Source organism: Haliotis rufescens, unplaced genomic scaffold (assembly GCF_023055435.1).
Source record: "Haliotis rufescens isolate VD_foot unplaced genomic scaffold, xgHalRufe1.0.p SCAF_9, whole genome shotgun sequence".
Classification (NCBI taxonomy): Eukaryota; Metazoa; Mollusca; class Gastropoda; order Lepetellida; family Haliotidae; genus Haliotis; species Haliotis rufescens.
This window is the reverse complement of record NW_025964383.1, coordinates 27,473,298-27,489,874: the sequence shown is the minus strand read 5'-3', so window position 1 is coordinate 27,489,874 and position 16,577 is coordinate 27,473,298. Positions and strand designations below refer to the sequence as shown.

At 41.2% G+C, this 16,577-nt stretch overlaps 1 protein-coding gene across 1 annotated transcript; it reads left to right on the top strand.

The window, feature by feature from the left end:
- The first annotated feature begins 5,055 nt into the window (after window positions 1-5,055).
- On the top strand, window positions 5,056-13,836 carry LOC124130956 (monocarboxylate transporter 14-like). Its single transcript, XM_046494010.2, has 6 exons — window positions 5,056-5,136; window positions 9,065-9,268; window positions 10,401-10,544; window positions 10,849-11,832; window positions 12,570-12,620; window positions 13,707-13,836. Exons 2-6 carry the CDS (start codon window positions 9,067-9,069, stop codon window positions 13,763-13,765), a joined length of 1,440 nt encoding a protein of 479 aa, XP_046349966.2. The 5' UTR covers window positions 5,056-5,136; window positions 9,065-9,066; the 3' UTR covers window positions 13,766-13,836.
- Window positions 13,837-16,577: the final 2,741 nt, after the last annotated feature.

Genomic DNA, 16,577 nt, shown 5'->3' with positions numbered 1-16,577 from the left:
GCCCAAGGGACGAATTGCGGCGCCTTAGACGACTGGGCCACCCGTGCCTCCTCCCAAGTGTGAGACACAAGGAACATGATGCCCGCTCCATAGATACATCCTGCACATCTCAGGCTTGACATTTACATTGAGCGATCTTTCTCAACAAATATTAAGATAAAAGGAAAGTTCACCAATCGAGAATGTATATGTTCACGTACACAACGTGTCATCTTTCAAAACTGATCGAGTTTTACTTACGGATATAAACATTATGATCAAAACCGTCATGTTCTTTGGATTAGTCTATTTTCATTGTTATTCTGTTGACAGTATGTTGTGGACATCGGCAGGTTTTCATTTCATTTCTTATCAACGCCAGTATTCAGTGTTCAAACTAACACGATCAGGCATACGTGATATAAAAAAATGCCGGAACCAGTGTTGGTACTTAAGTTCAATAGATTCCTAATTACTGGCATGAGCAGGGGCTCGCTGAACTACCTTGTCAGTGTGGTTCTCTATGCCGATGTCCTACCATTAGCTTTGTGTGCGATCGTACTTAGTGTTTGAAGCATCCATTTGCGAGATTTTGTTTCCTTGCTTGTGTCAGCACCATACATCTGCACTATAAATGGGGCTCTAAGAAGCGGTAAACGTCTAATAAACACAAGCGACAAGACCCGTTCCATATTTATAATAAATCTCTGCCAAAACCAGAGTCGATTGTACGATTCTGAGTATATCATGAATATTTGTTTATGAAGGCATGCATCATTTTGAGCTTTTCTCCGACTCGAAACGGACACGTCGTGACTGAAATCTAAAAATGTTTCAAAAGTATCAAGTAAGTGTGAATCTACAGTTCCCTTTCAGAAGCCTTCGGCGCAGAAGTTTTTTTATGTATAGCATTAGCATGATGTTTTGGATATTAGATGAGTCCGCAGCTGTGTTCCACCGTGCTGGGCTAAAAAGGAAAATCAAAGTGTCAAGCTGATACTCTGTTCACAGCAATGGGAGTTGTTGGTGCGTTGTCAAGAAGAACTACGGGGAAAATTGCTTCAGGTCCGTACATTCCATATACGGTGCTCCTTGTAGGCCTTGCAGGGGACCCGTGAAGATTCCGGGGTAGAATAGGTCTTCAGCAACCCATGCTTGCCGTAAAAGGTGACTATGCTTGTCGTAAAAGGCGACTAACGGGACCGGGTGGTCAGGCTCGCTGACTTGGTTGATGCATGTCATCAATCCAAATTGCGTGAATTGATTCTCATGATATTAATCACTGGATTGTCTGGTCCAGACTCGATTATTTACAGACCGCCGTCATATAGCTGGCCCATTGCTGAGTGTGGCGTTAAACAACAAACCAACCAACCAACCAACCTTGCTGGGCTGTCTGGAATGGTCCTTCAGTTTGTTTCCTCTTTAGTCTCACTGCTACAACTCACAGTTGGTGTTTGGTCTTCTGTATGGAACGTACAGTCAATGCCTAAATGCACTGATGAGAACATCAATCCTGCACTTGGTTGCCAAAGAAAAATTAGTGGGTTCTTTGCCAGTTGAAACGGGTTAGTAGGTGGAGGAGAACCTTCGGCAATTGTACAAATATTACATCCACATTTAAGTAATCTTTGAAAATATGTATGAACACGCTTTGCTTCCGATAAGATAAACAATCTCTGGTTCCTACTTTTGGAATAATGTAAGGAACACATCTGAAAGAATAAAAATCACATCCATTATTTTCATGATTTATTCTTGAACAATTATCAACGTGAGAGAGTCGGTGAGTAGTTTGACACGTCGATTTGAAAAGGGTTGGAACTATATGACGACGTGTAAGGATGTTTGTGGAGGAAAGCCTGATGTGATTAAGCTTTGTTGACATTTACGAATTTTGTGACATCCACGATCACAGGTTTTGTGCTGACAAAGCACGAAACATTATCAGTGAAAGGAATCAAAGCATCTAATGTTAAAACCAACCATAGATTGCTGGCGCACCAAAGGACGGAAATCCTCACTGAGACACATCACCAAGATTTGAGTGGAATTCATAGTTGAATATCTGCTGTATGTTAACGTCAAAACACAATGGAGATAACTCATTTAAACAACATGTCCTCAAACGAATTAATTACATCACAAAGCCATGAGATGCTCCTGATGCAGTTGAATATTGTCTGTGACACTGGCAGCATGAAGACAAAACATGTAGTTGAAACAGGTTCAATGAAATTGATACTACTTGTGCCTTTCTTCTTTTGAAGAGTGTATATTGCGTGTAAATAGAAACCTTAAGCATGTGGGACTTCATCCTAGAATAAGTCAGCTCGGCAAATTACAATGTCTGCATTTTTTGTTGTTGTATTGTTAACAGAAATAGACTTGCTCTTGGTTGTTCACTTCCTGAGGTATCCGTACAGCTGGTACGAATCATAAGGTTGGTTGTATTGTAGATAGACACTAGAGTGAGTGAGTGAGTGAGTTGGGTTTAACGCCGCTTTTAACAGTATTCCAGATTTATCACGGCGTGTCAGCTTAATGTGAGAGGAAAGCCCGAAGTGATGCAGGTCACAGACGATTACCACTTCGGTGAAACCCACGAGCACGGGTATGGTGCTGACAAACCTAGAAACAAAATCGGGGCGAACCGGGATTCGACCCCACAATCATAGGTTTCTGGCGTAACTCTGCACAGCGAATCGCGGCGCCTTAGACAACTGGGCCACCCGTGCCCCCTAGAAAGACGCTTGAACCAAGTCTTTATATCAGCAAGTGAAAACGTTTCATGTTCCGCTTCACCGTTGCGTCGATAGATTCCGGCTACGTCTCCGATCACACAGTCTCCGCCAAGGGAAAACGTAAACCAGCAAAGACGGATGGATGTGTTACCCGCAATGTGCTCAGCGAGTTTTGAACAGCTTTCTTTAACGAATGTACGTTTGGCAATACGTCTAAGATTCCGTGTTTCATGCATGCCTATATGGGCAAGTGGGAAGCTGTTGCATTTCTTACGGTTGGAGGCTTTGTGAATATTGGCCAATACAACGGTCTTTGGCCATTTAGGAGCAATATCTGTTTAGCAATGTGTTCACAGACATCAAGAGTGACTTCCTACATTGCCTACATTGCCAAAGAGCGATGACAGTATTCTGCAGGCTGCTCTTTCCGACATTTCGGTGGTTGAACAGGATGACCTCCTTCATGTCTAAGATAACCGTCAGGTCAAAGTATCTCCATCACAGAAGAATATTCACCACATTTTTGGGGAGGTTGCGCACAAGGAAATCATCCAGTCTAGTATGTACATTATAGATTGCTGGGGCCCAATTATTAGCATTATTGGCATTTTCGGAGGGAAATTCGTCAAAGTTACTTCAACACAGAAGAATATTCACCACTTTTTTAGGAAGTATGTACATTATAGATTGCTGGGGCCCAATTAGTCCTTTTTTCCTTGATTGAATATGTGTCTCCTCAAAAAAGGAAACGCAAAACGGATATCTTTGGCCACAGAAGCAAAATAAGGGGACAAAGAGATGCAAAAGGAAGAGGTTTAATGTGTTACGGTGTCAGTGACAAATTTCACGGATCGCAACAAGGACATACAATATATTAATCGGGAAACACGTACGATTCGGAAAAAAGCACCCAGTGCATTAACAAAAGGGCAATGGAGCTGCACGTACGGCACGTGCAGCAGCACCATGAACGTTATTATAGTGTAGTGTTTTGATTGCCTGGCATCTGCGTCAATCGAACAGTGACAGTTCAATAACATTCCAAGATTGCAGGCAGGGTTTTTAATGTAGCGCCCAGTACCATTACAAGGCTATGGGTTCGGTTTCAACTACATGGGTCAACACGTGATCGGCCAAGGTCGGGACGACCAAGGGTGACCACCCCTGCCCAAGATCGCTAGATCCGACTGCGGCACCTACGTGAAAGGACGACCACAGCCACCACAACCGCATCCCAAATACCCGGACTGCGCAGAATCTCCGACCAGACCGTACGAAACCATTTAAGAGCAGCAGGTCTACGAGCAAGACGTCCTTTTCGACGCGTCATATTGAGTCGACAACATCGTCAACAGCGACTGCATTGGTGTCATCAACAGAGGTTATTGCCTCAACTGCGATGGAGAGATGTCTGGTTCAGCGACGAATCAAGATTTCTCCTCCGTCGAGGGATGGAAGAGCACGGGTCTACAAACGTTATGCCGGAAGCTGCGTACAGGACGTGGATAGGTTTGGTAGGGGTAGCGTTATGATGTGGGCTGCTATCTCCCATCATGGCAGGACAGGTTTGGTCCATATCCAGGGCAGTCTTACGGCTGAACGATCCATCAACGAAATTCACCCAGCACACGTCCTCCCAATTCCAGCCAACGGCAACTGTGTATTCCAGAAGGACAACGCTCGACCGCATACAGCATGGATCACAAGAGCCTGTCTACCCAACAAGAACGTTGATGTTCTCCCCTGGTCCTCCAGATCCTTAAATGAAAATACAGAAAACCTATCCACCGCGGTGGAAAGAGATTTCTGTATTTTCATTTTAGTTTTTGACATTTTCGCTTTTGTTTTTGACATTTTCGTTTTCGTTTTTGACATTTTCGCTTTTGTTTTTGACATTTCGATTTTAGTTTTTGACATTTTCGCTTCACAATTCAGCGATTCAATAGCTACTTGAAAGTACATTTTCCATGTTTTCGTTTGTTTTTATACATGATTTATCACTTATTTGTATGACAAATTGTGTTAATTTGCAAAAGGTTATGATAAAAGTGAAATATCAAAATATTGAAAAACAGACTCCATGTCCTTTATGGGCCACCGTAGGAATATAATTGTAAATTGACATTTTACACGTTGACTGTTTTTACACATGATACTGTGTATCACATGCACAGAAGTTTCTATTTCTGTATGTGGCCTACTTACTGCAGCCCCGAAAACGTGTTCATTGTGTGAATAGAATTTATCCTAAGGATATAGGACACAGCAGGGGCCTGACGAGGGCCATTTCACGGGCGGAAAAAGGTCATGAACTAAATATACCTAGCAATGTGTAACCAGTGTGTTGGGTTGGGTTTGGTTTGAGGGTTGGGGGTTGTTGTCGGAGCGGCCTGGAGTGGGAGAGGCAAGAGCGGTAAGTGCATGTATGCTGGGAGACAGGCAGTGCAGGAAGATTGTGTATTTTATTCATCCCCAGTGTCCTCAAACTAAACGTCGCTGCATGGTTGACAAATGGCGAGACAGATATCCACTATATATATATTAGCCACATAAAGAAACTGTGCACGGAGAAAATATATTCTGGATTGAAATACAACACAGCAAGAACAAAATGATGCAGACGCTGTAGCAGCTGAATGATCGGACCATAAGAAAATGTCAACGGGACCTGAACAATATCTGTTACGATGACGTCAGAAGATCAAAATGGAGTAGGGGGTCAAACGACAAAGTCACAAAGTCAATAACGGGTATGACCGCCCTGTGCGTGAATCACAGCAGTGCATCGGCGACGAATGGAGTCCATCAAATTGGCATGGAAGGCCTGGGGAATGGCCTGCCATATCCTCCTCAAATCCTGTGCCAAGTCACGGACGTTATCTGGAGGATGTGGAAGACGACGCAGACGGCGCTCCATTTCATCCCACACATGCTCTATTGGGGAGAGATCTGGAGAAATTGCAGGCCATGGCAGTAACATGACATTGTTATGGTGAAGGAAATCCATTGCGACCCTAGCCGTGTGAGGACGAGCGTTGTCCTGTTGAAATGTTAATCCCGGGCCATGACGTTGCAGGAAAGGAATGACCACAGGCCTCAGAATCTGATCTCTGTAGCCAACATCGGTGAGATTGCCCTGAACAACCACCAAAGGGGTTCGGTGCCGTGCTGTTATCCCACCCCAAATCATCACAGAGCCACCTCCAAAACGATTCCTCTCCACAATACAGTTGCGTGCATAACGTTCTCCCAAACGCCGGTAGACACGTTGGCGCCCGTCACTGTGGGAAATGTTGAACCTCGATTCATCTGTAAAGACAACATTTCTCCACCATATTCGAGGTTGGCGAACATGATTTCGACACCATCTTAGACGGTTGACTCGATGACGGTGTGTCAGGATGGGACGTATGGCAGGGCGTCGTGGTCGAATCCCGTACTGATGTAAACGATTCCTGACAGTGTTGGGATGGATACGGCGCAGTCCAGGAATTGTCTGGGACGTCGTTACTGCCGTTTGGAACCTGTGTCGGATATGTGTAACTCGAATCCATCTGTCCTGTCTTGGCGTCGTTACTCGGGGACGTCCTGAACGTGGGTGGTCGGCAACGTCATTTGTGTTCTGATAACGCCTCACCAATGCCGATATCGTGTTACGATGGCATTGGAAATGCGTTATCACCTGTTGTTGCCTCATTCCCGCTCGGATCATTCCAATGGCTTCATGACGCTGTGCAGCTGTCAATCTTGGCATGATTTGCTTGTGATATGCTTGTGTCTGCGCCTGAGAAGTTTTGAATTTTTGAATGACCACAGATCATGCTTTCCAAAGTGACAGCGAATTTTGAGTTGCACATGCTGTGTACAGCTGCACAGGATGCACGTGCAGTAACACATTGCACGTCCATAGGCCTCCATCAATGACGTCATATCGCATGGCACGTGCATGAGCGTTTGAATGTCTCCAACAATTGCTGTGTTCAAACCTATATTTCATACATGGACGGTGTGACCTTATATCTATATTTTCTCCGTGCACAGTTTCTTTATGTGGCTTTATGTGGCTAGTATATATATATATATATATATATATATATATATATATATATATATATATATATAGTGGATATCTGTCTCGCCATTTATATATATATATATATATATACGTTCAATAATCTTGGACGCGACGTTCATTGGACCATACCAAAGCTGCATGTGTCCCGTATTTTAGCACTGATATGGAAATTGCAGTATGGTGTTGTCCAATTTCCCTACAAGACGTCGCACTTACCTCCCTTGGCAACATTCTATGAATATGACTCCGCGACTTATGATTTTACTGCTCATGAATCTGTTAACATTGACCAGTGTTATGTTTTAGACAAAGACTCCACACCACTGGAAATTCAAGACGCCATTATTAGGCAAAGCCTGTGGCCCTGATGCAGTTGTAAACGAATATAATGTTATTAGCTCTGAGGTTATGATGCCTGACGTTAAACTTTTTAATACAATTCTAGACACAGGTGTTTCCCTGACCAGTGGCTTACCTGTAATATTAGACTATTTTTTAAAGGGACAGGAGATCCAAACAAAGTGATCAGCTAATTAGTTGTCTCAGTTAATTAGTCACTGGTGTTCTTGGGTCCAGAATAGACACTTACTTGGAAAATGAAAACATTTTTCAGAAGCACAAGCAGGATTTAGACATAAATATTCTACCATTGATCACATATTCATACTCCATAGCTTAATCGAGTTGTTCAAAGTACAAAAAAAAGAAGAATTTTGATAGTGTTTGGAGAATTAGTCCTTGGTGTAAATTATTAACCCAGGAGATTAATGGAAAATGCTTTCGTATTATACGATAAATGTATAATGGTATCAAATCTGTGTCATTTCATTGTAAGGTTGGAGTTAGACGAGGGGCAAATTTATCGCCAATTCTTTTATTCTCGTATTTGAATGATTTACAATCCTATTTTAAGCAACAGGAATGTACAGGGTACTGTTTAGTAGATATTGCTCTAGTTTTATTTGTACTCATGTATGCCGACGACGCAGCTCTTTTGGCGCTGACACGTAAAGGCCTACAAAATTAATCACTTAATTCTTTTGAAACTTATTGTTGATGGCGGAAACTAACTGTAAATACGGATAAAACGAAGGTCCGTATTTTCGGTGGTACTAAAATTGAGAAAAGAAGGAAATTTATTTTGAATGAAAATCATTTGACCAAGCAACGAACGCAATGTATTTTGTCTTTCGTAAGGCACCTCCACACAATCTCTCTTTAAAATGCCAACTTTATCTCTTTGACGCGATGGTATAACCAATACTACTGTATAGTGGCGAAATAAGGGGCTATGATCATTGGAAAGGTTCACGTACAGTTTCTCAGAAAATTATTACCGGTAAAGAAAGGCACATCTTTCCTTTAACAATGCTCTATGGAGATTTTGGTAGAACCCCACCTTGTCCAGATATAGAGTTAAGAATGCTAAAGTTATGTTCGAAGCTTATGTTATGTCAGCAAAATGTAGCAAACAATCGTTTGTATTCAGCCTTGCACGTGTGTGTATATGTGTGTGAGAGGCTGCTTGTACTAGCCCGGACTGATGCCGATTTTTAGTGCTAGCCCACTGAGATACCATTCCGCAGTTTAACATGAATACCCCACTCAGACACAGTATGATATTTTTTTAATTTGAAGTTTACTAGATATACGACTTTTCCATTGGACGAAAGGTCGGTCACATGACAGCGAAATTGACGTTCATAAGTGTATGAACGACACAATTTGACGTTCATACGTTTTTCACGAGATATAACGTCTTTCTTTAAAATGTCAACAATTCAGAGTAAAAGTCATTGTTCCAATTCAAACCATCTTTTTCTTTTCTTCGTGAATGGGGGGCACGGGTGGCCCAGTCGTCTAAGCCGCCGCGATTCACTGTGCAGAGTTTCATCCCTTGGGCACGCCAGAAACCTATGAGAGCGGGTTCGAATCCCGGTTCGCCCCGATTATGTTTCTAGGTTTGTCAGAACCATACCCGTGCTCGTGGGTTTCACCGAAGTGGTAAACGTCTGAGACCTGCATCACTTCGGGCTTTTCTCCCACATTAAGCTGACACGCCGTAATACAACTGGAATACTGTTAAAAGCGGCGTTAATCCCAACTCACTCACACACTCACTCTTCATGAATGATGACTCTGGTTAGCAGTAAACATTATTGGAAATTTTTATCTCGAACGCACTCGGTCGCAAGTGATTTGACTCATTCATGAAAATATATGTGATGCTTAAATAATGTTCAGGTGTATGTTATATGTAATGCAGAAATGACGGGCGTCTCAAGAAGGAATATAGACAGGGGCTACGCCTGGGTGGCCCTGGTAGCTGCCTTCACCTTACACTTCATGGCAGGGATACTGGCGTACTCTCCTGGTGTCATGAACATCGCAGTCCTGGAGGAAATTGAAAATGATTTGACTAAAGCGTCCTGGATTGGCTCCATCAACTTTGGAACGTGTAGTTTACTAGGTATGAGTGCAGTCCGACACAGTAAAGAACAAGGTCGTGCGTCGGGCACCAGCATGAAAAAGTTGTTAGTGTGTAATATTAAGAAAAGGGCATTCGTCTTGGATTACATACTTAATTCATCCTGATTTTCTTAACAATTTGAAAACGTCCTGGATTGGCTCCATCAACTTTGGAATGTGTAGTTTACTAGGTATGAGTGAGTGAGTGAGTATGGTTTTACGCCGCTTTTAGCAATATTCCAGCAATACCACGGCGGGGGACACCAGAAATCGGCTTCACACATTGTACCCATGGCGGGAATCGAACCCGGGTCTTCGGCGTGACAAGCGAACTCTTTAACCACTAGGCTACCTGACCGCCCCTACTAGGTATTAGTGCAGTCCGACACTTGTCATGTGTAAAGAACAAGCTCTTGAGTCGAGCATCAGCAGGAAGGAGTTATCAGTGTGTAATATTAAGAAAAGGGCATCGTCTGCGATTTGATACTCAATCCATCCTGATTTTCTAAGCAGTTTCTACGACTTGTAGTCAAAATAACATAAGATCCATAAAGGTTGCTTCAAAAGTGTAAAGTCTTTCATGGGCAGTGATACCATTCGCCAATTTATTATTTCAGGTTCGTTTAAAATTTTATTAAACCAAGAAAATAGTGTTCTTAATCCAAACCGTATGACACAGTTTCAAAGTAAGTAATAATGTGGACGTCCAATAAATTCCTCAACCGTTTTGCAGTGTGAATCCACTGAACGCCTTTCAGTTAATAATGTCACCTGACCCGTGAAGATCCGGGGTAGAAAAGGTCTTCAGCAACCCCTGCTTGCCGTAAAAGGCAACTATGCTTATCGTAACAGGTGACTATCGGGATCGGGTGGTCAGACTTGGTTGATGCATGTCATCGATCCCAAATGGTCGGATCGATGCTCATGACAGTAATCAAGGGATTTTATTTGGTCCAGACTCGACTATTTACAGACCACCGTCATATAGCTTGAATATTGCTGAGTGCGGCGTTAAACAACTGATAGAAAAACAAACAAAATACTGTCACCTAGGAATGTAATTAAAAGTTCTTCAAACATGTACAAACATATAAACAAAATGATATGTCTTATGAGTAACATGTCTTTCTTAGGTCCAGTAGCTGGTTTTATGCAAGCCAAAGTAGGATCTCGAATAACAGCAATGGCCGGTGGAGTGCTGACATTGATTGGAATGACAGCAGCATCCTTCTGCAAATCTATAGTCACCCTCGTGGTCACCTACGGCTTCATTTCAGGTATTCTCGATAAATATCTAAACCTAGTTATCTAATGTGGCACATCCACTGTCATCTAGTACGGGGCATGTCATACATTTTGGGAAGGTTATATATTCGGTTATTCACGTAATATCCGGATTTAGGTCATGTTAATATTAAGATGGAAGTAACATTCAACGAGGAAATTGCTGATAATGTGACGAAAAAGATACAATATAACATCCAAACTTTGCCAATGTTTCAATAACAAATCGTTGTATATCGTATATATGGCTACTACAATCGTCTAATCCTGAAATTGATCATCTGTTCGTCTTTACAGGATTTGGGATTTGTTTGGCCTGCAATGTTGCAGGGGTTGTTGCCGGAACCTACTTTGAAAAACGAAGGGCTGCGGCGTTTGGTGTGTGCGTTGCCGGCGGAGGGATGGGTCTGTTAGTAGCTGGTCCTCTCGTCAGATACCTTCTTACTCAGTACAATCTTAACGGGACGCTGCTGATTCTCGGTGCTATTGAATTCCATATGTGTGTTGCTGGTGTGGCCTTAAGGCCACTGCAACACACACAACCACACTGTCTAACGTTAACCACTAACCAAGACGCAGATGAACAATGTTCCTTGCGTCATGAAGAAAGTAAAGACACGCAAAGCACGAACGATTCCATTACCAGGTCTGGAGACATGCATGAAAGAAATATCATTTTGGATGACACAGATTTTGCACGGAGGGGCACCCATGTACCAAACCTTGATGAGATCCACACACTGTTGTCTGATAAAAATGAGGCGATGTATCCATCTGTCGATGTTGGAAAAATATTAAGAATGGGTTGCAATGTCTACAGCTTTGTTGCCCCCCCCAAAGGCTATTTGGTGTTTAGCATCAGCATGATGCTATGGATGTTGGGTGAGTCCGCAGCCGTCTTCCACCTTCCGAACTATGCTCAACAAAAAGGAAGCTCGTCGTCCGAAGCAGCAACTCTGTTCACAGCAATGGGAGTTGGTAGTGTGTTTTCAAGAATAACTACAGGAATGGTAGCTTCAGATCCGACAATTCCATATACGGTGCTCCATGTAGGACTTGCTGGGCTGGCTGGGATGGTACTTCTGTTTTTTCCTCTCTATTCTCACTGCTACGGCACGCAGTTGGTGTTTGGTCTGCTGTATGGAACGTACAGTCAAGGCCTAAATGCACTGATCGGTCCAGCAATCCTAGACTTGGTAGCCAAAGAGAAGATGTCTGTTGCGTATGGGTTTATATACTTCTTTTGTGGAATCGGGAATATACTTGGCCCACCTACTGCAAGTAAGTGTTAAAAAATACTAAAGAAACAAGAACATGTTCATATTTTCCTCTTCTCATTCGAGGGCGGTCGGGTAGCTTAGTGGTTCGCTCGTCACGCCAAAGACCCGGGTTCGATTCCCGACATTGGTACATTGTGTGAAGCCAATTTCTGGTGCCCCCCACCGTGATATTGCTGGAAAATATTGCTAAAAGCGGCGTAAAACCATACTCACTCACTCACCCACTCTTCTCATTCGCACACCTTATGCATTTCTTTTCTTTGAAGTTCTATTGTACTGATGTTAAAATTAGGATGAAAAGGGTGAGTAAGTGAGTTTGATTCGCGTTGATTTTCAGTGATCAATTCATATAGTTTTCACCGCTTTTTTGCCTTTTACGCCCAATCGAATCTGCTTCGGCAGACACTAGTATTCTCTGGCCTTGACATTTCATATTTGAATTTCTTTCAGTTAAAGCTTTATGTGTCAACTTAAAATGGGAGGAAATGCCAGGTGGAAGTTTATAGATCCAAGCTTTTGGCGATTACTGTGTCTTCACCTCCTTAACTGTGCCCTTTGTCAAAGTTGTAGATTGATTGCAATTATTTTCTGCAAGTGTTTACTTATTCATGCAGTACACAAACGTGTTTATACGTTGTTTTTTTCATAATGAACCTTTCTGCACAGCGGATTATTGCACAACTAATTATTGCTTAATGTTTGTGTAAAATGATACCAAGAGTTCTTTTTTAATTGCAGGTTGGATATATAAGTCAAGTGGAGTGTACGACTTCACCTATGTCTTTGCAGGTAAACTGTTTTCTGTTTACTGTATCAAATGTATTACTTGTAGTCAGAATCTGGTGAATATACATGTAGGTGTGTCCGGGTAACATCAGTTTGCGCAATTATTAGAGCGAAGGGAAGTGGCTTTATCACTTCAGTTTTGTGTAAACAAATACTTTATCTTTTTTTTAAAATATTTTTTATTCAATTCAGTATATGGCATTACAGAGTTATACATGGAGTAGCACGTCTTGTAGCATACTTGTTAGGTATAGGTTACCTACACAGCAGACAGCAGGTCAGAAAGTTTAAGTTCGCTACAGGTGTCCATCAAAGTTTACACATGGTGAAAACGGGCAAATATTTGCCATATTTATTAACTAAGTGTGGAGCTAAATCCTTACAAATTGGTCGTGTAAAAAAAAAAATATTTAAAAAAAATAAAATAAAAAATAAAAATAATAAATATAAAAAAATAGAGACATATTAACTAGACAGTTCATTTGCCAGATCTTTCCATTTTCTGTCAAACTGTCTTATTGTATTGTTTTTGTGTGCAATTGATTTCTCTATCCGAAATATATCAATTAAAATCTTCATAAACGTTTCAAGTGACAATTTGTTTTTCTTAATACTTGATACATGTATATATTTTTGGCATGCCAGTATAATGTGATTTAATAGAATGTTAGAGTTGTACCCAAGTAAAACAGAGCATTTTGTAAATGTAAATTGTTTTGAACATTTTGTAATAGAAAGCATTCAACTTTAGCCAAAAACTCTTTAACATGCTTACAATCCCAATATACATGAAGTAAGGATTCATTATCAGTTTCACAAAATGAGCACAGATCATCATCGAGAATTTTCATTTTAAACAATTCTTTCTTTATAAAGATGGTGCGATAAATAAATTTATATTGAAAATCAAGTAATTTTACATCACATACTTTGCCACATGATGTAGATACACGTATTACTTGACGTTGATGACTCCTTTTAGTCACTGCATAATGATGAGAAGAAATGAAAACGATGTTCACAAATTTATAACTAGCCTTATTTACTGAGATTCTATTTAATATATGACATGATCATATCCCTTTCCAGGTATATGCTTGATCATGAGTGGTGTGTCAGCAGCGACAGTCAGCATAGTGAGGGTATGACACGTCGTGTGTGACCATGTCAGCAGAATATATGTGACTGTACGAGAATGTCATCCATGCTGCTTAATAAAGACAACACGAATGCTGCAAGTGTTACTATTACAATCCACAAGACAAGGGGGATGACTTCAACTTTCCAGTAGTCAATTAAGCTGTCCGTTCGAGCAATACTTCAGCACCCCCAGCTTTTGGTGTCTCTTTTTTTACAAGTTTTAGGTACAGTTGAACATGCTGTTCCGACCATGATTTCAAAGAGTGCCACACAACTCTTGCTGAAAAGCTGTTCGGTCATTGAAGGTCTTATTAAAGCTTTCAAAACGCTTCAGACCCGTGAAGATTCCGGGGTAGAATAGGTCTTCAGCAACCCATGCTTGCTGTAAAAGGCGACTATGCTTGTCGTAAAAGGCGACTAACGGGATCGGGAGGTCAGGCTCGCCAGACCATCCAGAGGTTGATATCATGAGCATCGATCCACGCAATTGGGATCGATGATATGCATCAACCAAGTCAGCGAGCCTGACCACCCGATCCCGTTAGTCGCCTTTTACGACAAGCATAGTCACCTTTTACGGCAAGCATTGGTTGCTGAAGACCAATTCTACCCTGTCCCGTGTTGTCATGGATCGGGAACTTATTTGGAAAACAATAGCTGGTGGACAGCCCGTAGCTACAAGTCCATAAAATCGTTTATAGGAGCAAAACAGAGATTACCTCAGCTACCTGTCGTCGTCATGTCATGACTTGTTGCTAGAATAAGTGTTAACCACATTGACTCAATCACTTACAGTTTGTAGCATGGAAACACATGAACTACTTATTCTAGGCCCCCATCAGAATAGGAAAGTGGTGATTATAACGTTTTGGTAAACTTCATTGTCTCGGATTGTGTAAATCGGACTCGATTATTTACAGGTCGCCATGAAAAAAGCTCATGATACTGAGTGTGTCATGAAACAACAAACAAACAATTTTTCAGTAACCACCTTAATTTTCCTGAAATAATATCAACGGTTTGGTGCAAACAACAATGAGTCCGTTTGAAAGGCACATTCTCTGCTTATTAGAAACAAAACAATGAAAACTCCAAAAGAGGAGGTTGATCGAGGATATGCCTGGGTGGTTCTTGCTGCCTGCTTCGCTATTGATTTTCTCTATGGCGCTTTGCTCTGCTCTGTTGGGGTGATTACACCGGCGATTCTGGAGCAAATTGACGGTGATTTGGTCAAAGTATCGTGGATAGGATCAACTCTGTTGGGGACATGTACAATGTGTGTTGAGTATATTCCTGATATTAATGGTTCAACGTTGATATAGTAAATATGGGCCCACAATCATACAATGAGGTCACTGACAAGATACATTAGACATCAATGTGATCGGATTAGAAGATATAAGAGGATTATATTATATTTAGAAGATACATTACCTGTCCTACAATATATGTGTTTAAGTTGGGACCATTTACAATGTGTTGTAAAATAATATAAAACGTCCACGCCAGAGAATAATCAGTCACAATTATCTGCCGAATCAGAGTCATTGCGTAAAAAGGCAAAGTAGTGAAGAACATTATATGAATGGATTACTGAAAATCAGTGATGACACCAAGTGTTCGCGAAAAGGGTAAGCATGTCCTGTGCTACCAGTAGCTCCCGCTACTGATACAATTGGCATAAAAAAAGTAATTGTTCGCCTAACGCCGCCAGCTGTATGATTTGTTTAGAAGTACGTAGTTCAACAATCCTGCATTTACCTATTGTTTACTCATATGATGTTGTTATATGGCAGTGCATTTTATTGTTAAACAATGTTGTAATTGTGTTACATTGTTTTTGCTGAGGTTCAGTAAAAATTCATTACATTGTGTTTTGACAATAATTTGTTGTCAGGTTATGTATTACTGTTTAATGTAAGCAGTGGTGTTGAAGGTACTCTATTTATATGCAATTATGTTGAGGTCAGGTGTAATCTGGATTGTTCTAGACCTGCTTGGCTAATCCAGCAGATATTGAGACAATATAATTAAGTGGGGCAAGCACAGGGATATCTCATCTCACCTTAAACCAAGACCAGCGGTTGTGTGAAGACCATTTTCCATTCGGGATTCCCAGCCTAAGCCTCTTTTGGAAACTTGACCACTGTTGCTGCATCGTGAATATGATTGTCACCGACATTTTGCCATTACCACTGGTATTATTTTATACTGCCATTGTGTGACAGGTATTTTTCTTTCAAATTGTTCTCGTCACTTTATGGCTGACCTACTGTCGAAGTGACATTAAATATTAACTCACTCACTATACTGCCATTGTAATTGTACTTCCATTGTATTTTGTACTGCCACTCTATCGTGTACTGCCATTGTAATTGTTGTGCAGTAATTTGTGTTGATTTGTTAACCTAGATAATGTAATTGTTAACCGTATACCATTTCTTTTTCGTTTGTTGGTCAAATTCACACTGATTTCTTTTGACTATCGATTTCTGGGTTAACTTATTGTTTTAATTTGGAAGTCGACACGAAACAATGTAGCTAGCTGGAGTCCCGGGAGTAGCTAGAGATGCCTGGCCACTGGCCTTATCCGTTGACCAGCTGGTCATCCCGGGATTCTAGCTAGCTACATACATACATATTATGTCTATTCTACACATGCCCTACACTTTCGTGACTACGTTCATTATGTCGTTACACTATACAATTATTTCAATATAAAAAAACGTAATTCATTTCCATTTCAATCACTTCTACAATATTTATCACTACGATATTCCTTTCAAATTGAAAACAAATTGGAGTGAGTTTGCAAATATA

Bases quoted from the DNA above. Each gene is read 5' to 3' on its own strand.
- LOC124130956 (XM_046494010.2), top strand. From the start codon at position 9,067: ATGACGGGCGTCTCAAGAAGGAATATAGACAGGGGCTACGCCTGGGTG. The intron at 10,545-10,848 runs GTATTCTCGATA...TCGTCTTTACAG, and splicing joins CACCTACGGCTTCATTTCAG to GATTTGGGATTTGTTTGGCC. The intron at 12,621-13,706 runs GTAAACTGTTTT...ATCCCTTTCCAG, and splicing joins CTTCACCTATGTCTTTGCAG to GTATATGCTTGATCATGAGT.